Source organism: Marmota flaviventris, chromosome 2, assembly GCF_047511675.1.
Source record: "Marmota flaviventris isolate mMarFla1 chromosome 2, mMarFla1.hap1, whole genome shotgun sequence".
Lineage (NCBI taxonomy): Eukaryota > Metazoa > Chordata > Mammalia > Rodentia > Sciuridae > Marmota > Marmota flaviventris.
The window spans coordinates 22734320-22755460 of NC_092499.1; the positions used below are offsets into that span (position 1 = coordinate 22734320).

Consider the following 21141-nt stretch of genomic DNA (forward strand, 5'->3'; position numbering starts at 1 on the left):
GGTGATAATGACATGCCAATGTAAATTCATTGATTGTAGCAAATGTACCTCTCTGGTCGGGGATGTAGATGCATGCATGAAGGCCAGGTATACTTGGGAAATATCTATAATTTCTGCTCAATTTTGCTGTGAACCTAAAATTACTCTAAAAATAAAGTCTATTTTTAAGCCAGGCATGATGGCATACAACTGTAATACTAGCTATTAGGGAGGCTAAGGCAGGAGGATTCCAAGTTTGAAGCCAGCCTCAGTAACTTAGCGAGACCCTGCCTCAAAATAATAATAAAAAAAGGGCTGGAGTTGTAACTCAGTGGTAGAGTGACCATGGATTTAATCTCCAGTACTGGGATGGGGGTGGGGGAGAAAAGAAAAGAAGAGAAAACTTAACTCATTCTATAAGACCAATATTACCCTGAGATCAAAGCCAAACAAGACACAGAAAGACTAAGAACCAATATTTCTTATGAACAAAATATTAACACACTGAATTCTACAGCACAGTAAAAGGATAACCTAGTGGGATTTATTCTTGGAATGTAGGGATGGTGCAACATGAAAATCAACCAATATAATACATCATTGTTAACAATTGAAAGAGGGGTGTGATCATTTCATTTAATGCAGAACAAGCATTCAAAATAATACCCTTTCATAATTAAAAAAAAAAACTCAACAAGTTGCTATAGTGCTATAGTTTGCATATGGTTTGAATGTGTCCCCAAAAGTTTATGAGTTAGAAGCTTGACCTTCAGTGTGGCAGAGTGGAGAGATGTCGGAATCTTGAAGAAGTGGAGCTTAGGGCAAGGTAACTAGGTCATTAGGAGTGCTGCCCTTGGAAGAGATCACTGCAGTTCTCCTGGACCTCAGCTGGTCCCTGCAAGAGAGGGTTGTTACAAAAGAACAAATCTGACTCATGAATCTTTCTGGTTTCCTGTCACATCAAGTGATCTCTTCCAAATGTGCTATTGTCATTATGATCCCACTTTCCCTGAGGCCCTCAACAGAACTGAGCAGAAGTTGATGTCACACCTTTAGAACCATGAACTAAATAACCTCTTTTCATTATAAATTTTCCAGCCAGTTGTAGTTTATTATAGCAACAGAAAAGAACTAATATATTATGTCAACATAATAAAAGCCAGATATATTTTTAAAAATACACAGTGAACTTCAATGGTGAAGACTGAAAGTTTTTCCTCTAAGATGAGGAACAAATCAGGGATGCCCACTTTCACCATTTCTATTCAACATACTACTGGAAATCCTACTTAGAACAGAAAGGAAGAAGAAATAAAATGCATCCAAATTGAAAAAGTAGTAAAATGATCTCTGTTGTCTATGCAGATGATATGAACTGATATGTAGAAAACCCTAATGATTCTACACACAAAAAAAAATTTCAGAAGTGATAAACCAATTCAGCAAAGTAGATATCAAGTCAACACACACACAAATCAGCTGAATTTTGTATATTAGCATTGAACAATCAGAAAAGGAAATTAGGGAGGTAATTCCACTTATAATAGCCTCAAAAAGAAATAAGATACTAAGGAATTCACCCATGAAGTGAAAGACTTGGTATAATAAAAACTATCAAACTTAGATAAAAGAAATTAAAGAAGACATAAATAAATGGGAAACATTCTTTGTTCATGAATTTGAAGACTTATTATTGTTAAGATATAAATAGTATCCAAAAGTATCTATAAATTTCATGCAACCCCCTGTCAAAATCCCAATGATTTTTTGATTCATACTGAAATTCACAGATAATCCTTTATCTCAAATAGCTAAAGCAATCTTGAAAAGTAAGAACAAAGCTGAAGAACTCACACTTCCTGATTTCAAACTTACTATGATATAATAATGAAAATAATGCAGTACTGGAACAATGTATAATTTCACATACTCACAATGCACACAAACTCCAAAATCTCTACATCTTCACCAACAATTATTTTCTGGGTTATTTATTTTGTTTTGTTTTTATACCTAATTGACATGAAGTGGTTTCTTGAAAAGGAAGAACAAATAGAGAGACCACTACAATAGAGAGACCAGAAATATATCCTTGAAAATACGGTCAAGTGATTTTTGACAAGAGTGCCAAGACTGTTCAATGGGGAAAAGACAGTCTTTATAAAAAATGGTGCTGGAAATGTAAAAGAAAGAACTTGAACTCTTATCTTATACCATATGCAAAAGGCAACTCAAAAGAAATAAAAAACCTAAATTTAAGAATTGAAACTATAAAATTCTTAGAAGAAAACAAAACAGAACTTTGCAAAATTGGATTTAATAATGTTTTCTTGGATATGGCTCAAAGATACAGGCAACAAAAGAAAAACTGACAAATTGAACTTCATGAAAATATTTTTAAAAACGTTTACTCCAAAAACATATAATTGGCTAGGGATATAGGTTTTTTGTAGAGTGCATTCTTGCATGCTTAGGGATACCCTGTCTTCAAACTCCAGTACCAAAAAAAAAAAAAAAAAAAAAGGAAACACCATCAAGAAAATAAAAAGGCAACCCATAGAATGGGAGAAAACATATCTGATAAGGGTTTAATATTCCCAATAAAACTCAAAAACAAAAAAACCAACCCAATTAAAAAAATGGGCAAAAGACTTCACTACACACTTTTCCAAAGATATACAAGTGGTCAACAAACACGTGAAAAGATGGTCAACATCTGTAATCATTAGGAAAATGCAAACTGAAAACATAAATGAGAAACCACTTCATGCCAATTAGGTATAAAAACAAAACAAAATAAATAACCCAGAAAATAATTGTTGGTAAAGATGTAGAGATTTTGGAGTTTGTGTGCACTGTTTGTGAGTATGTGAAATTATACAGTTGCTGTGTAAAAAGTATGATAGTTCCTCAAAATTTAAAAAATATAATTATCATATAATATATAGTGTGTATATATATATATATATATATATATATATATATATATATATATATAATACTATATATAATATAGTAGTTCTGCTTCTGGATATAGATCCCAAATAAATGACAGAAGGGTCAAGACTCAAACATATCTGCATAGCTGTATTCATAGCTAAAACGTGGAAGCAAATCAAATGTCCATTGACAGATGAGTGGATAAGAAAAATGTGGTTAATACATACAATTGAATATTATTGAACTTTAAAAAGGAAGACAATTCTTTTCTTTCTTTCTTTCTTTTTTATTTTTTGGTATCAGGGATCTAACCCAGAGGGTTTTAACCATTGAGACACATCTTCAGCCCTTTTAATTTTTTCAGACAGGCTCTCATACTACATTGCTTAGGGACTCACTAAGTTGCTGAGGCTAACTTTGGACTCGAGATCCTCCTACCTCAATCTCCTGAGCCTCTGGGATTACGGGTAATCCATGACTGGCTAAGGAAGGTAAATTCTAATATACGCTGCAATATGGATAAATCAAGTGAAATAAGCCAGTTCCAAAAAGACAAATACTGTAAGATTCTTCTCATATGAGGTAATTAGTCAAAATCATGAAGAAGTGAAATGGTGGTTGCTAGCTGAGAGGAGTGGGGAGTTATTGTTTAATAGGTATAGGTTTTCAGTTTTGCAAGATGAAAAGCATTCTAGAGGCAGATGGTGGTTATGGTTGCACAACATGAATGTATTTAATAGCCTTGAACTATACATTGAAAAATGGTGGTGATGATAAATTTTATGTTATATACTACAATAAAAATAGAGAGGAATTTGATACCATAACTCCTCAAGTGCAAACTATTTGGGGGGGTTTTCCTTCACAACAAAGCTTCTCCAAAAGGTTGTCTATAATTGATTTCACCATTTTGTTTCTTATTTTCTTCTGAAATCACTCCAGTTTATCTTCCATCTCGATTACCACACAACAGTGTCTTTTGTCATAGTCTTCCAACTTGACAAATCTATGATCTTTTCTATCATTATCTTATGTGTTTCTCAGAAGCATTTGATACATTAACCTTTCTCTTCTTCCTCAAACACTCTCTTTCCTTGGTGTTGGTGCCTGTGCCTCTCCCCACATCCTCATTATTCTATTTTATATGCTACATCATTACTCCTTCCCAGTCCTCTTCCTCTTCTTGCTCTTTCTCTTTTGTCCATTCTCTAAATATCAGAATGTATGCACTTACTCCTCAAACATTCCTCACGTGATCTCATACATTCCTCAAGCTGTAAATATCTGCATATACTAAATGATTCCCAAATCTCTACTTTCAAGTTACCTTGCTGAGCTGGAAAATCATTCAACTATTTATTTGATGTCTCTATTCAAATGTTCAATACGTAATCTAACCAAAACAGAACTTTTCTCACTCTAGGTGTCCCTTACTCAATTTTTCCCTTAGTAAAGGGCACTTACACTCTTCCTTCTATGTAAGGGAGATAGGTGGGATATCTTTGCTCATTTTTCTAAAACTCCACATTTTATTCAAAGCAAGCTTTATTGGATCTCTTTTCAAAACACATGAAGAATTCCTCTATCTCCAATCTTCCCTCCTGCTTTTCTACAATTGTTGAACATGTTATAGAACATTTCACTTATTTGTTTATTGTCAATCTCACCAGCCTCATGAGCTTCACAAGTGAAGGGAATTTGGTCTGATTTATTCTGTGCTATCCCCTTATGGCCTAGAATATGACATGATGCTCAACATGCATTTGTTAAATGAACGAAAGAGTTTAGTAAGAACCAGACATGCAAAAATACATTCATAATGAGTCAGGCACGGTGGCACATATCTGTCATTCCCAGCTACTTGTGAAGGAGGAGGATTGAAAGTTCTAGGCCAGCCTGAGCAATTTAGTGAGATCCTATCTCAAAAAAAAAAAAAAAAGGTCTAGGGATATAGCTCAGTAGTAGAGAGCCCCTGGGTTCGATCTCTAGTATTAGAAAAAAATTACACACACATGTATATTCAGAATGTATTTAAAAATGGGAATTATAACATTTAGAAAAGAGATTATTTCCAGGTCTTTTTGAAGTTGGGACAGGTTTAGTCTGTCTCTTTTTATGAAAGAAAAACAAAAACAAATTCAAGAATAAAGAGCACTCTGAAAATGTTTGCCTTAATTTTCCTCTTAAATATGTATATTTAAACACAGTAGAGAAGTAATTATGCCAAATATTTATTACTTTCTAAAAGATTAAAAAATTATATAGAAATAGTGATTCAACAACTGATGGAAGCAATGAAAAGATTTCAAGAGCTGTATTTGTCCAGAGAAGAAGGATGAAGATAAGTAAAGTAAGATATATGTGTGGTATGAAGAAAGATATAAACATATTCAAAAAGATGAAGAACTCTTTTTTTCTAAAAGAGTGAGAAAGGAGAGGTCTCAACTATATAAGACAAGCTACTTAGAACCTTTATGAAGTCAAAGTGATGATGGTGACAACTGATTAGGGGAGTACCCTATTAATTAATATTTAACAGATAGAAACTAAAGACCTGTCAACTCCATTTCTAGGAATCTATCCTACAAAGATAATAGCAAAAGTACATTAAGATACATTCACAGGGATACTGTTGCAGCAATATTTATAATGGCAAAAAAGGAAACAGCCTTGTTTTGCAACTACAGGGAAATAAATTATTACATATCATTATGAAATTCCATGCAGTCATTAAAAATAGCTTAGACAGTCTAAAATTTAATGTCTAGAAAAAATCCCTAATATACTGTATCTATGAAAAAAGCAAGTTTATATGAAATTTAAATTTTTTACCAAAAACAAAATACACTTGTATTCATCTACATGTTTATCTAGAGATGTATTGTTAGCATAGGAAAAACACAGGTGAGATTGAGGGATGACACTTGATAACAGGAATACAGGAGTTTCATCTTTTACATAATTTTTGTTTTTTGGTTCTTCATAATTAAACTTTTCTTGTTTTGTTGGTTTTCCTTCCCTGCATAAATATTTTTAAAATGCCATAATAGATTGAGCATAAAATTAAGTGAGATAAGCATGGAGACTAAGAAAAGATTCTGAGAATGGATTGGATTTGATCACTATTGTCCAATCATATCTATAAAAAGTCAGACAATTGGATTGTTAAACCAACATTAGAAGGTTGAAAATTCAATATAGTCATTAAAAAGAGGGCATGTTTGGTACTCTGTAATTATTGTATTAAGAAGAAAAAATAAACAAAAGCAAAGAAAAGATAAAGGAAGAGGAAAGGAGAAAGAAAAGAGGAAGGAGAGTTAGAAGAGATTTGGATTTGACTACATTGTTACACATGCAAAAGGTTCTGAGTTTGGTCCTCAGCCCTGGAGTGGGTGGGGTGGGTGTAGTGTGAGGAAAAGACCTCCCCCTCAAAGAAATCCCCAGAGAAACCAGTTATTCAAATGACTTAACAAAAGCTTTTTGGTATTAAAAAAATTATATTTAATTGGGGTAAAGTTTCAGAAGTCTTGATTTTGTGTACTTAATTTAGGGAACAACATAATCTGATTCAAAACCTTCACATTCTCCTGAACTGATAGTTCCTTATTTCTAAGACAGGGGGAAAACCTTGAAATTGTACCTCTAAAATTTCCCAAGTAAATAGTAATATGACCTTGAGGAAGTCATTGCTTAATCAGAGTCTCCTATCCATAATGCAGGGATAATATTACTTATCTCTTGTGCTGTTTGGCTGTTACCAGCTCTATAGGAGATATCATGTGATTAAAGCTTTGATAAAAACAATTCTCCATTTTCATGTTTAAACATCCCCTTCTAATCTCAAAAAAAAAAAAAACCATTTTATTTTGAAATAATTTGAGTTACAGATGGTTGCAAAAATTAAACATATAGGTCATGCATTACCATTTAGTCAGATTCCTATAATAATGTCAACTAACTCTAAAAGTATGATCAAAACCAGGAAGTTAACATTGATACAATACAATTAACTAAATACAAACATTATTTAAAGTGTTTCTCCTACAAATATCCTTTTTCTGTTTCAGCATCCAATCTGAGATTTCATACTGCATTTTGTTGACATTCTTTCCTTGTCTTTCATGGTCTTCATACTTTTGATGAGTACTGATGAGGAAAACATCCATTGTTTCTGCCTATTGGTAAACACTTGTAGAATCATCTTCCTATATCAACCCAGTCTCAGTCCTGAAGAAGGTATTTGAACTGCACCCTTTGATTTTTTCATTGTTAACTATTTATGCAGATTTCTTACTTTCATTCTGATCTGTAATCTTTAATCTCCACTACCTCTACTTTTAACCATTCCTTCCTCAGGTAATTCTGGAGAATAATTACCTGTATTTTCAGTTTCAATACAGGTTGAACTTCCCTAACCTGAAAATCCAAAAGCTGAAATGTTCTAAAATTCAAAACTTTTGATGTGCCAAAATAACACCACAGTAGAAAATTCATATGACCACACATGAAAGGTCAGTCAAAACATGCACACTAGAAACATTGCATAAAATTACCATCAGGATATGTGTATGTCTATGAAACAAATGAATTTCATGTTTAGACTTAGGTCCCATTCCCAAGATGTCTTATTATGTATATGTGAATATTCTAAAACTAAAAAAATTATCTAAAACACTCTGGTTCCACGCATTTCAGATAACAGATAATCAACCCATAATTATTCTATAAGACACAGTTTTTAGGTTAACTACAATCTAATCTCCCTGCCATGATACATTTTATTAAAAAGTTGCATTGTATAACGAACTCTTTAGCATATAAAAAGTCGCAGGCCAGGTGGTACACACTTGTATTCCCAGCTACTCTGGAGGCTGAGTCTGGGTAATGTAGTGAGACCTCCATCTGAAAAAAAAAAAAAAAGGCAGCTGTATCATGCTGAAAGTCTATGAATAATAAGAAGATAGCAGGAAAATCAAAGCTCATTTAGCCACTACAACATTATTTTTTTTGTGTGTGTGTGTGTGTATGGTTTTATAACATCTGTACAAGTACCCTAATTTTCACCATTTTAACTTTCCTAAATCACAGTTGTGAAATGTGTGATTCAAGATAAAACATGGGATTAGCTGAGATCCAAGAACCAGAGAGGAAATCCATATAATTAAATACAATGTTTTACACTGACTGCATTTATCAGAATATCAGGCTTTCTTAGAAATTCCCATCAAGTATTTTGACCAGAAGATAAATTGTGAAGATATAGATCCACTATTAATTATAAAATATTGCTTCCTTGGGCTTACTTTTAAACTTTTAATGGAAAAATTTAAAAATAAAATGTATAGAATAGTATAATGAATCCCAATGTACCCTGTGCTCCCCTTCAACAAGGACTGACTCATGGGTACACTTGTTTCATTCATATCCCAGCAATAAATAGTCTTGCTTGTGTTTTAGAGCAAACCCAGAGCTCATATCATTTCATCCTTAAAAATTTCAGTAGCATTCTTGAGAGATAAGGACTTTTACAAGTAAAACCATAACCATACTTAAAAATTTATCAATAACTCTTCAGTCTCATCAAATATCCAGCAAGTGTTTGAATTTTCCATTTTCTAATAATTGCTTTTTTTTTTTAACAGATGATTCAAGTTAGGGTTCTAAGAAGTTCCATACATTTTATGACTTCTCTGTTTACACTTTAAATTAACCAAAAGAACAAGAAGCAATTGATTCTGGGTGCTATGACTCACACCTGTAATACCAGCTTCTCAGGAGGATGACACAGGAGGATCATGAGTTCAAAGCCATCCCAGCAAAGGTGAGGCGCTAAGCAACTCAGTGAAACCCTGTCTCTAAATAAAATACAAAACAGGGGATATGGCTGGGGATATGGTTCAGTGGTTGAGTGCCCCTGAGTTCAGTCCAAGTTCAATCCCCGGTACCAAAAAAAAAGAAGCAATTGATTATTTTTTCAAATGTCTTTTAATCTATAGATTCCTACTCCTTCCTTCTGCATTTATTTGTTAAAAATCATATCATTTGTTCTATAACTTTCCAAGGCCTGAACTTTGCTTATTGCATTCCTGATATGTACTTTAACATGTCCCTGTATCTTTTGCATGTTTTATGAACTTTTAATGGGATGTAGAAGATTGATCAGATACAGAGTTTTTATTTGGGGAGTGTAGTATTGTCAGGGCAAAATTATCTCATATATGGTAGTGTGTTTTTCATTAGGAAGAACATAACATCTAGTTGTTTCTCCATCTCTTAATTTATTAGGGTTTGCAAAATGGTGAAATACTGTTACTCCTTATTTACTTCTTAGCAACAATGGATCTTTAAAAATAGAGAAACTTCTTTTCACCTACTGTATTAGTTTCTGGAGGGTGTTGTAATAAATTACTATAAACATAGTTCATAAATTAACAGAAGTTTATTCTGTCATAGTTCTAGAAGCCAGAAGTCCAAAATAAAAGTGTTGCAGGGTCTCACATCCTCTAGAGGAGAATCTATTCTTTGGCTCTTCCAACTTCTGGTGGTTGTTGGCATTCTTGGTGGCTACCAATATGCTTTGTGACTGCATCCCTCCAATTTAGACCATTATATCATATTTCCTACTCCTTCTGTTATCTTTGTTCTTTCTTTTAAAAGGACATTTGTCATTGATTTAGGGCCCACCTAGGTAATCTGACAATCCAAGATGATATCATCACAAAATCTTTTAAGTAAATTATACCAGTGGAGATTCTTTTCCTAAACAAGCAACATTTATAGGTTCCAGAGATTAGGACATGGCCATATCTTTTTTGGAACAACCATTCAACCCACTATTCCTACTATTTGATACTTAGTGGTCCAGTTCATTTAGGAAAGGCTGGATAAGGCTTCTTTTTACTTACCAATCTTTAAATAATGAGTCATTTCCCTAGCATCCTTCAATGGGAATTTCATATTTCATTCTTTTAGAAGCACTATAAGTAATGAATTTAAATATTTGATGTAATTCAGCTTACTACAAGTACTATCCTATTAATTCTCAAAGGCTAACTGAAATTTCTTCATGTTGGTTCCTGAAATTTTTGAGATGATAATATTAGTCTTCTAGATTCCTTCCAAGTTGAATTGTGTCCCTGAAAAAGATATGCTTAAAAATGTAGCTCCAAGTACCTCAGAAAGTAACCTTATTTGGGAATATACAAAGGCAATCAAATTAAAATAAATTTGTCCCTAAGCCAATATGACTGATATAAAAAGGGAAATTTGGGTATAAAGACAAATGTACAGAGAGAAAATGATGTGAAGACATAGGAGAATGTCACATGAAAATGGAGGTAGAAATAGAACTGATGTACTTATAAACCAAGTATATTAGTCAGTTCTCTAGAGGAACAAAATCAACAGGACATATATTTTTATGATTATAAAAGCAGATTTATTAGATTGGCTTACATGATCAGAAGCAGGATAGTTCCACAATGGCCATCTGCATGCTGGAGAGCTGGAAAAATCATTAATTGCTCAGTCTATGATGATGGAGCCTCAGAACAAAAGTGACCAATGATGCAGTACCAGCCTGAGACTGAAGGCCTAGAAACTGCCCCAAAGAATCACTATTCAGAGTCTATGCTGGAAGAGTGAAGAAGCTGGACCTCAATGTCCTTGGGAAATGGCAGCAACAATAGATAGCACTACTCAAAAAGAATGGAGCTTGCATCCAAAGCAGCTTCCTCATTCTTCTGCATTTTTTTATTTATGTCCCCAGTCTATTGGACAGTGCCATCCATATAAGAACTGATATTAAGTTAATCAATATTGTCAATAAATATGGTGTTACAGAATAAAGGAATAAGAGAGGCAAGATGCCCAAACATATTCTTTTTTTTTTTTTTAGAGAGAGAGAGAGAGAGAGAGAGAATTTTTTTTTAATATTTATTTTTTAGATTTTGGTGGACACACCATCTTTATTTTATTTTTTTATGTGGTGCCGAGGATCCAACCCAGCGCCCCATGCATGCCAGAAGAGCATGCTATCACTTGAGCTACATCCCCAGCCCACAAAATATTCTTAACAAAACAATATACACATGACAATTAACAGACCTTATTTTTAATCATGTGACCATAACTGATACTTTTAACTACTTTCTCTTACCCATTTGGTATTCCGTCTATCTTCAGTGAGCACATCAGTGGGTCCTGGTTTTTACATGGAGGAATTATCCACATCTTCATTCTTAAAGGGTCTTAGACATTTATCATTTACCATGGATTGGATTGTTCTATTTCCTCTTGACCTTAATAACAGGAATATGGTAATGCTAAGAGATGCCCCAAGGGATCTCCTGTATTCCAGACACTCTTCCTTACCTCCACTGTGGAGTAATAGTTCTATTTATCCTTGGTAATCTGGATCAATCACCCTTATCAACATGTAACTGCCTTCTTAACTTGTTGACCAGAGGCATGAGGAGCCCAAAGTAGCCAAAAGGAAATCTTAACTTTTAGTTTAATGGAATCATTGCTGTGCCTCCTGGCAGGAGCTTCCCAGCTCTGGAACTAAGATTTCTAGACCAGCAGAGCATAAGGTTGTAGGGACAGGAAGCAAAATTTTTTCTAGCTGTTCACTAGGGGTAACAGTGTAGTACCATTCCTGTTTCTACCCCTTGATTCCTGGAGCAGTGAATCCTAGCTATAGGAGAAGTAGTACTACATAGTAATTGCTTAAAGATTATCCCACTACAGATCTATAGCCAAATTATGGTGCTTTAAAGTCACTTGGAGAAGTTCCTTTCTTTCTCTTTTTTTCTTGTAGTTGTTGATGGACATATGCCTTAATTTTATTTATTTTTATGTGGTGCCGAGGATCAAACCCAGTGCCTCATACATGCTATGCAAGCACTGTGACACTGAGCTACAGTCCCAACCCCAAGAAGTTCCTTTCTGTGTTATGTAATATTTAGTTAGATTGAGTTGCTTTGCTTTATTTTTGGTTTGGGGAGCTTCTTTTCAAAAGTTAATTTTTTTATAACTAAGTAAAATATTTATATGTTTCCAGAGTCACTTCTAAAAAATTAAGTAGATTTCAATAAGTCTAGTTTCTTTTCCTGTCTTTTCCACACTATTTTCTCCTTGTTTTTGTAGGTAACCTTTGTTTGTTTAAACTATGGTTTCTTTTTAAAATCTAAGCAAGCTTAATATGCACATTTATATATTTATTCTTTTCTTAAATGATGATATACAAGGAACACTTTTTTCTACCTTGCTTTTTTTTTAACGTAACATTATACCCCAAAGACCATTCCACAGTATTCCAGAGAGAGATCCTCACTTTTGTTGCAGTTGTCTAGTACTCTCTTGTGTACATGTACCATAGTTTTCATTCAGCCTATTTCCTTATGTGGACATGTGGGACATGGACATATAATCTCTTTATGTGAAATATTTTTTTTTCTTTTTTTGATGTTATAAGCAGTATCACAATGGAGTCCTAGGAATGGCATTACTGAATTAATGGATAAATTCATATATAATTTTTGTTAGATACAGTAGGGAACATGTGTACCTAACTAGCTTGATAAATTCCAACAATAAGCCAGCTTTCAGTTCAAGGAGTCATAGCTCATGGCAGCATATAATTATTATATTTACATGCAAAAATTATGCTGCATACTCATGACCTAAGGTATAAAAATTTGCCCAATTACTGCATAAATTAGTCACTAACTACTGGCATCACCAAATGGAAGTGTTCCTATAAAGTGAGTTAAAAAGACCTTTCCTCTGCTTTGCTGATATTGGTGTACTTGTTATACATGTATCATTACTAATAAAAACATCCACTGAGTACTTGTTGAAGCACTTTCAAGTATTTTTGATCTTCTCAACAATCATAGGTTGATGATTATAATTCCATTTTACTGAACAGAGAAGATTAGTTACAGCAGACAACAATACAATAAATTAGTGGCAGAGTCAAGTCCTATTCTACCAAAACTCCATGCTAAATTATGTTTCTAAGCCACCAAGCTGCTTATATATATTGGGATATATGAGAACTGCAAGTTGGTTGTTGTTTTTAGATATTAAGTAGCAGTTTTGAATTATAAGAGAGGAAGAGAATACTAAAATTTTTTAAAATTTCCTCCTCACATATAGTATTAATGAATCCATTTTCTGTTGCTATAACAAAATACATCAGTTGGAAAATGTGTAAAGAAAAGAGGTCTATTTAGCTGTTTCATAGGCTGAAAGTCCATGCTTGGTTGGCCTCATTTGTTCTGCTGTGGTGAAGGTGTCGTGGGAGTGCATACCAGAAGGGGCAAACACATGGCAAGACAAGAAGCCAGAGACTAGGTAAGAGCCAGTCTTGCTCCTTTATAACAACTCACTTTTAGGAGAACAACTCACTCTATGCCAGACCAGTATCAATCTCTACATTTTCCCCCACCTCTGGTATTGCAGATTTAACTCAGGGGAATTTTACCACTGAGCAATTTCCCAGCCCTTTTTATTTTTTGTTTTGAGACAGGGTCTCGCTAAATTGCTTGGCCTTGCTGAGTTGCTGAAGCTGGGTTTGAATTTAAGATCCTCCTGCCTCAGCCTCCTGAGTTCAGATTACAAGTGCACAAACCATGCCTGGCTCCAGTATCAATCTCTTCTAATGATAGTGGCCACAGTGACAAAATTGCCTTGCATGTAGGCCCAACCTCTTCAAAGCTCCACATTGCCAGGCTAAGAACAAAGTTTCCTTCCTATACATGAAACCTTGGGGGCCAAACTATAAGCAAATCATAGCACATGTACAGAAGTAATTTGTGGAGGCCACAATTTCTTCTTTCATATACCATACCAAAAATTACTGCATGTGAAAATTTTCCTTTTCCTTTTTTTTTAGTAAAAACAAAAACAAAAAAACTGCAACCAAACAAACAGATACAATTTAAATACATTAAAATTAAATTGTTTTGGTAAGACTGAAAAACAGCAGCGTATTTTTAATAACCTAAATGAATCCTATTGAGCTGGGTGTGGTGTCATGTGCCTGTAATCCCATCCACTCAGAAGGCTGAGGGAGGAGGATCACAAGTTCAAAATCAGCCTCAGCAACTTATGGAGGCCCAAAGCATCATAGTGAGATCATCTCAAAAAAATAAAAAGGGCTGGGGATGTGGCTGTGGTTAAGTGCCTCTGGCTCAATCCCTGGTATCCACCCCCGCCGACCCCCCAAAACTGAAAAGAATGCTGCAATTGTGCACTATATTTTATAATAGGAACTTTTATTATGATTAGTAGTAGGTGAAAAGGAAAGCTTTTTCACTCTTATATTCTCCTAAAGTACAGTTGCTGAGTATGTAAGAGCTGTGTGATGCCTAAATATATTAGATTATTGTTTTATTATTTAAGAAAATGGAGGTAAAGGAATGTTACAAGGTTTTAGTTTAAGCCTCTTTCCATGATCAGCCGTTTTTGATTTTTTTCTTGGTATTATTGCTAAAATATTCATTTGAACAGTAAAATATTTAAATGCCTGGACACCAAGGTTTGGTATCATTTTGTTTAGCATACATCACAATTTATATATTGATTGTTTTCTTGTCTTTTGTAGCTATCCAGTGTCTAGAGAGTATATTAACATATAAAAGAGAGGAGTTAACTTTTTATCTTCCCAAATAAAACATTTTGAAGATAGGAAAAAAGATTCATCACAAAGAAAAAAGCATTATAATATATCTGTCTATACATGGCTGCTACAAAATATGAGTTTGCATTTTGGAAATTTAGTATGCTTTATATAAATAACTATTAAAATTATGTTACTCAAGCTTTTGGGAACAAAGAATTAGAAGTTCAGATAAAAACTATTTAAATATGACACTAAATCTAGTCCTTAAAAAAAAAAAAAAAAAGAACTTTGTTTTTTGTGTGTGTGGTGCTGAAGATCCAACATGGTGCCTCACACATGCTAGGCAAGCGCTCTACCACTGAACCACAACCCCAGCCCTAAATCTAGTCTTATATGGGAAAATTTTCCTACTTACAAATTTTCAATTTTGTAAAACAAAGGACTGTAGCTTCCATAGATTTAGGCCCACAATTTTGATACCTGAGTAGAAAATATCACTTTCTGAAACTAAATTGGCACATATGTATTGTTGTTGAGAGCCACAGTTTAGTCAGAATGACTCCTGGCATTTTGCTAGAGGGAATGGTTGAAAGGTGACCCTGCTCTGGGATTAGGGCGGTCCGGGATTAGGGCGGATCCTGGGGGGGGGAATAGGGCGGCTCCAGGATTAGGGTAGATCCTGCTGGGATTAGGGCGGATCCTGCTGCCTCTGGGGCCCACTACTTTGGAGTTCCCATTGAGTTCTCCTGGAGTTCCGGGAGAATTGGTGCGCGGGAGCCCGGTGGAGGGAGTGTGTTCCCGGGAAGTGTGTGTAGAGGGCCAGTGAGAGTTCCGGAATAAAGAGTTGCTGTTTGAACCTACAAGGCTTTGTGGCGGCTGGGTTATTTTGTGCCCAGACTGCGGCATATTGTGACTGAAGGTATATTGCAGCTAAAGGAAGAATTGGAAAACCAATAAATTGGAATGAAATTCATGATGATTACCCGGAGTCAGGTTCATGGGCTGGAAAAAGAAAGAAATTTGGGTAAATTTTAATCAAGTGCTTAGGCATTGTTACAATCTAAAAGGTGTAAAAAGACACAGACTCAGAGTATACAGGAAGTCTGAAAGTCTTAAAGAGGTCTTTTATCCACACTCCATTATTCATAAATCAGACCCAATAGAACATACATCTCATCAATTTTGGTATAGAAGATTTTTTTTTTAAATTTTTGATATTTATTTTTTATTTTTTGGCAGACACAACATCTTTGTTTGTATGTGGTGCTGAGGATCGAACCTGGGCTGCACGCATGCCAGGCGAGTGCGCTACCTCTTGAGCCACATCCCCAGCCCCGGTATAGAAGATTTTTGAAGAAAACAAATTTCACAGATTTACTTCCAGGTCCTGTTTGTATTGTTCTTAAATTTAATTGATGGCAAAAACACCTGACTGCTTAGTTAAGAATACCAAATGGGAAGGAAGAAAAAATAGGTGGAAGGTGAGGAACTCCATGTGTGAACACTTGGTAATATGTACATAAAGAGGAAACCAAAAGTCCTCTTAAAATAATATGTAGTAAGTGTAAGGTCCTTGCTTAGCATCTGGATGGGCATATTAAGTGACAGCTGCCATTTTAAGAAAAATTCTGCTTTCCCCACCCAAGAGCATTTCTGAGAAAGTCTTACCACTCCTTCATAGCAACCCAACCCTTCACACACACACAGCCCCCAATCCCTGAGCCTGCCCCCATAGAAGTCCCAAACCCCAAGCCGGTTTTGCCACTCTCTGTCTATGGAGAGATGGCCTTTATTTGTCAGCTCTGACAAATAAACTCTTGTGTGTATGGATCTCTGCCTGGTCTCCCTCTTTTATTTTTTGTTCTCTTGTCTCAGGTTCCTCACTTTCCTTTCATTAAGACTTGCCAGGAATGCTACTGTTTATTTTTCAGGCTAGTATAATTTTTTAGGCTATCATCTGAATATTATAATTTCTGATACAATTATAACTTCATATACTATGAACACTGATTTCCTGTGAACTTTTTTTTCTTTAAGTGCTACAGACCAGGCAGCTCTGCAGAGAACTGCGGTGCAAATGTTAAGTTGGTGTTAAAAGAAGTCTTGAAGTTAATAGACATTCTCTTCATCCATTCACAACCTTATTTACTATCTTCCATTTTCTGAGTATCAGTACTATTCCCTTGAGTTCCTGGTTGTTGGCAGCAGGTCCACCCTGGCCCCTGGAGCCCTACCTCCACTAGTTTGTTCTGCATGCCAGTGTGGCCAGCTCACAAGGCCATGGCGAACTTGCGGTTTTTCTGTTCCTGCTTGTCCGTCTGAGACATATGTATCCCACGGGAATGCCTTGACCTTTTCTGGTCTGATGGACTTATTTTAACAATAAGGGAGGTTTCGTACCTGACAATAATAGATGTTGAAACTAAATTTCTCCCCCCTCCCTCCTGCTTTTGGGTAGTTTTCCACTTCTGCTGCTTGGGGTATAAAAAAAGTGTGTTAGCAATAAAGGGTATTGACTCCTGGATGAAGAACCTTGGTGTCCTGTGTGTCTTTTAACCTCGCTGTCCCTCGCCGGACTCGGCTCCCTTGGCCGGACGCGGCACCTGGTAGGCTACATCTTTTCCTCTCTGGTAGGATGTCTTTGATAGTCCTCAAATCTTAATTCACTGGCACAAAACTTTGTTTTGCTTTGTCTTTTTTTAAAGTTTTTTTTTTTTTAGTTGTAGATGGATACAATACCTTTATTTTATTCATTTATTTTTATGTGGTGCTGAGGATGAACCCAGGGCCTCACATGTGCTAGGCAAGGCTCTACCACACTGAGCTACAACTCCAGCCTCTTTGCTTTGTCTTTTGAGTATAAACTCCCTCAGGCTTCCTGATTGCATTTCTTGTCTCTCAAAATTCCTAGAATGGAAAAATCAGGTATTGTGAATTCTGCCTTCTAAACAGAACATTCTCTGTTCTGCAACGAAATGGTGATACAAAGGAAGGATTCACTTGAGTGGCGGAGGTCAAACGCCTATGGAATTGCACCCTAAGATATGGACAAACTGCCTACTCCTAGCAGCAAGAGACCATGTGAGTTGGCAGGTCGAGGATATGTATTTTAGATGTGGTTGGCCATTATACGCTCGCCATGAGGAGTCACAGTACTTTGGAAATAGGATTAAAAAACCAACAAGGAAAGTTGTACTGTCATCATCCAGTTTTGTTTTATGGCATTTCCACCACAGTAAGAAGTCATTTAAAGTACCTGGGATAGTAGAGTCCGACCCTTTGCGGCACTTAAGCCCAGAGATTCCTAGCGGGACTCTGTAGAGACAACAGATGGCTCCTGGGGTTTCTAATTCTAGAATGTGGGAACAGCCGGCCCAAGTCGGCTTTCATCCCCTTTTAAAACACATACAGAATTCCGCGTGCTAAAGGCCCAGCCTCTGGTAGAGGCGCGCACAAAAGGATGCTCGAAATCCGAGCTCAGGAATCCAGAGATGACTCCGCATTTAAAATTCAGTTCCGAGTACGAGCGCGCCAGGGGGCGGAAGCCGCGCCACGTGACCGGCCCTCCTTCGTGGCCATTATTCGCCACTGCCGCTGCCACATTTCCTTAGCTCCTAAAGCGAGGGACAACCCTGAAACATCTGAGGAGGCGGCCCAATTAGCTCTGAACTCGGGGTCACTAGAACTCGGGCCTTGTCCAGCAATGCTTTCAAAATCCCTCGTAGGCAAAGGGCTGTCAGAAACTTCCGCCTGGGTGCCAAACACGTGACCGCGTGAGTGTAGGGGAGGCGGGGGTGAGGGGGGGGGCCGGCCTTCACTACTCCAGTCCCGGGCCTCCGCCCGCCTAATACCCTTCACGGCGCGCGACGACGCTGCTCACGGCGGCCTCCGCCCTGGCGCGCCTGCGCACGCGGCTCTCGCGGTGTCTCGCGCTCGGCCCCGCCCACCTCTGCCCCCGCCCTTTCCGCCCCTCCCTCCCCCTCCGCCCTGTCTCTCGGCGGCGGCGGCGGCGGCGGCTCGCGCAGCTTGTTGGCTCGCTATATAAAGGGGAGAAGCAGGCGGACCGGACGGCTGGAGCTGCAGCCGGTGGCGGCAGCGGCGGCGCGGGGAGCGGCGACCGGTGTTGGTTTCCCTCCTTGTCGCGGGGTGGGGAGCGGGCAACGCCCCCCGGACCCCTGAAGGGTCGTGGCTTTTTTAAAGGCGATTCTCGAGGTTTTTAGCCCGGGAGGAGTACTCCCCTCCTCCTAATCTCACCGCTACCCTTACTCCTTCAGGATCGATTTTGTTTTAAATTTTTGCCCCAGTCTTGCGGTGGCTTGGGTCACCCTCCAGGTCTTCGTTTGTTTCTTTTTTTTTTTTTTTGGTTTTGTTTTCTTTTCTCGAGGTTGCCCCCCTCTTGTTTGTGTTGTGTGTGGAAATGGCGAACTCGGCAAATACAAACACCGTGGTAAGGACGTGGTTCGGTGGCCGGCGGGGGCTTCGTTCCGGCGGCAGCAACGGCCGGACCGGGCGGGGGCGGGGACGGCGGCGACTCCCGGCCTCGACTCTCCGCCGCCCGCGAGGCCGCCGCCGCCGCCGCTTCCCGCCTCGGGCGGACCGGGCTGGGGCGGCGGGTGCGGGGGGGCGCCGAGGGCTCGCGGCGGCGGGAGGGCGGGGGCGCCAGCGGGCCTGGGGCCTCCGCGGGCGGACCGGGCCGCGCAGGCGGTTGGGCCCGGGCGGGCGCGCGGCCCCGACCCCGGCCCCCGTCGCCGGGTGGGCGGGCGGTAGCGAGTCGCCGCGTCCCCGGCGGGGGCCCGGCTGTCCGCTGGCTCGACGAGGCTCCCCGAGCGGCCGCGCATCCAAAGCCGAGCCTAGGGAATTGGGCGAGCCCCCGAGACCCACTTTAATGCAGTGGAAGATTGACGGTTACTTTCAGGGTTACTTTGGGTTTCTCTGGCGGTGGTGCTTTGGGAACCATCTCTGGGGCCATTTTATGCTCTTTTTTTTAAAAAAAAAAAAAAGGACGAAGGTTGAAAAGCACTTATCTCAGTTCCTTCCGCACGGGTAAAATGGCGAAGGGGAAGCAAAAGCCCCATCGTATCTTCGACTAGCAAAAGCACCGAAACAAACAAAAAAGCCTACAGTGATCAAAGTGTCTCCGGCTTTCGCCTTGGAATTTGCCTACTTCTTCCCGCTTGTCCCTTTTTGGTTACTTGGCGATCACGTAGGTTTGCAAAAAGCAGTCACATAAATAACCTTTTCAGTCACCAACGCAATGTGATCACTAGTCCACCCAACTCTTAATTATTTTATTATGACAATAAAACACGTTTTTGCCCGATCCCAAATGCCGCAGACATGCCCGCGGCCGCGCGACACAGTACCGTTGGCGACTCGGGTTGATCCATCATGGCTGCGGCCGCTTACCCTGCTTTTCAGTCCCTGAGCCTTGTGGTCCTCCTCCCTTTGGCTGCCCTGTTTATATAGAGCCATTGCCGCTCTCTAATATAGACTCTGCCAGGATGGGAAGGTGCTTTTCAGGCCTACGTCACCGCCTCTCCATTTAAACACCAGATCCGGCTTTAAATAGTGAGAGCTGCTGAGAGCGGGGCTGGGAGGTGCGTGCTCCGGAGGCGAGAGGCGGGCGCGTGCAGAGCTCTATTTATTTCTAGGTCCTTTTCTAACGCTGTAATTTTGCATCCTGCTGGGGCCGCTTAAAAGCCCCAAGTTTTTGTTTTGTTGCAACACCTAGGGTTTGCTTTCATTGTTAAGAGAAATACGCCCAACTGCCGGCTCATTTTTTAAAAATTAAAAATCACATGACATTTTTCTTAGATTGGAAGGTGTCTTATTGTCGGAATTTTTTCAAACGCTTTTCTATATTAAATGCTAGCTGTAATGGACTGCAAGGGTTTGAGTTTACTGTTCACCAAGTATTCAGGAAATATGTTACAACTATATCTTATAATATTTTCTCATGTTTTCCTATAATTATCCTAGAAACGAAGCTTTTCAAAGAAATAGGCAAGTGGCTAAAGCCCATATAGGATTTAATGTCCACAGTACACTGATGGGTAAGGGGAAATGCAATAAGAGACGGCAAACTGCATTTTAAAAAATTAAAATTCTAAGTAGGGCGTGTTTTTATTGCATTGGATATTAACCTGGTACCCAGTATAGAAATTAATTTACTTTCCACCACTGCATAAAAGAATTAACGCTTTTGAAAGGAAATCTCTAATTAATCACTCGATAATGTCACTGGTTTTAAAGTTTGCAATATTTGCTTTTTAAAAAAATCTGGACAAACCTAAATTATCTTCTGTATAATAAAAGCTTTGGCCCAAGTTCAGAAATTTAAGTAATAAATTAGATATTGCTTATTTCAAACAGTGCCTGTATATCCACATGCTTTTAAGAAAAAATCAATATTTTGAGAACTTTTCACATTGTAAACAACTGCTAAATTATTCTTTATGCATATACTCTGTGACAGACTACACGTTTCTCTTGTGCAACCATAGTGCTTCTAAATTGGTTAAGTGCCCCGGTTGTGGTTCATTAAGACACAAAAGCAAAATCTTAAAGCATGAATGAATCATTAAATACGAAGT

At 38.0% G+C, this 21141-nt stretch overlaps 1 protein-coding gene and 1 long non-coding RNA gene across 2 annotated transcripts in view; one reads left to right on the plus strand and one right to left on the minus strand.

Moving 5' to 3' along the window:
- Positions 1–533: 533 nt before the first annotated feature.
- Positions 534–20006, minus strand: LOC139704666 (uncharacterized). Its single transcript, XR_011706547.1, has 3 exons — positions 19912–20006; positions 7767–7821; positions 534–874 (listed from the first exon to the last, which is right to left on the minus strand). It is a non-coding gene; the product is annotated as an uncharacterized lncRNA (long non-coding RNA).
- The window catches only part of Gtf2a1 (general transcription factor IIA subunit 1), a 37514-nt gene continuing 34922 nt past the window's right edge, over positions 18550–21141 (plus strand). The window contains exon 1 of the mRNA XM_027931649.2: positions 18550–18995. Within this exon, the coding sequence (XP_027787450.1) occupies positions 18966–18995 (30 nt within the window). The 5' untranslated portion in view covers positions 18550–18965. The remainder of the gene's footprint in view (positions 18996–21141) is intronic.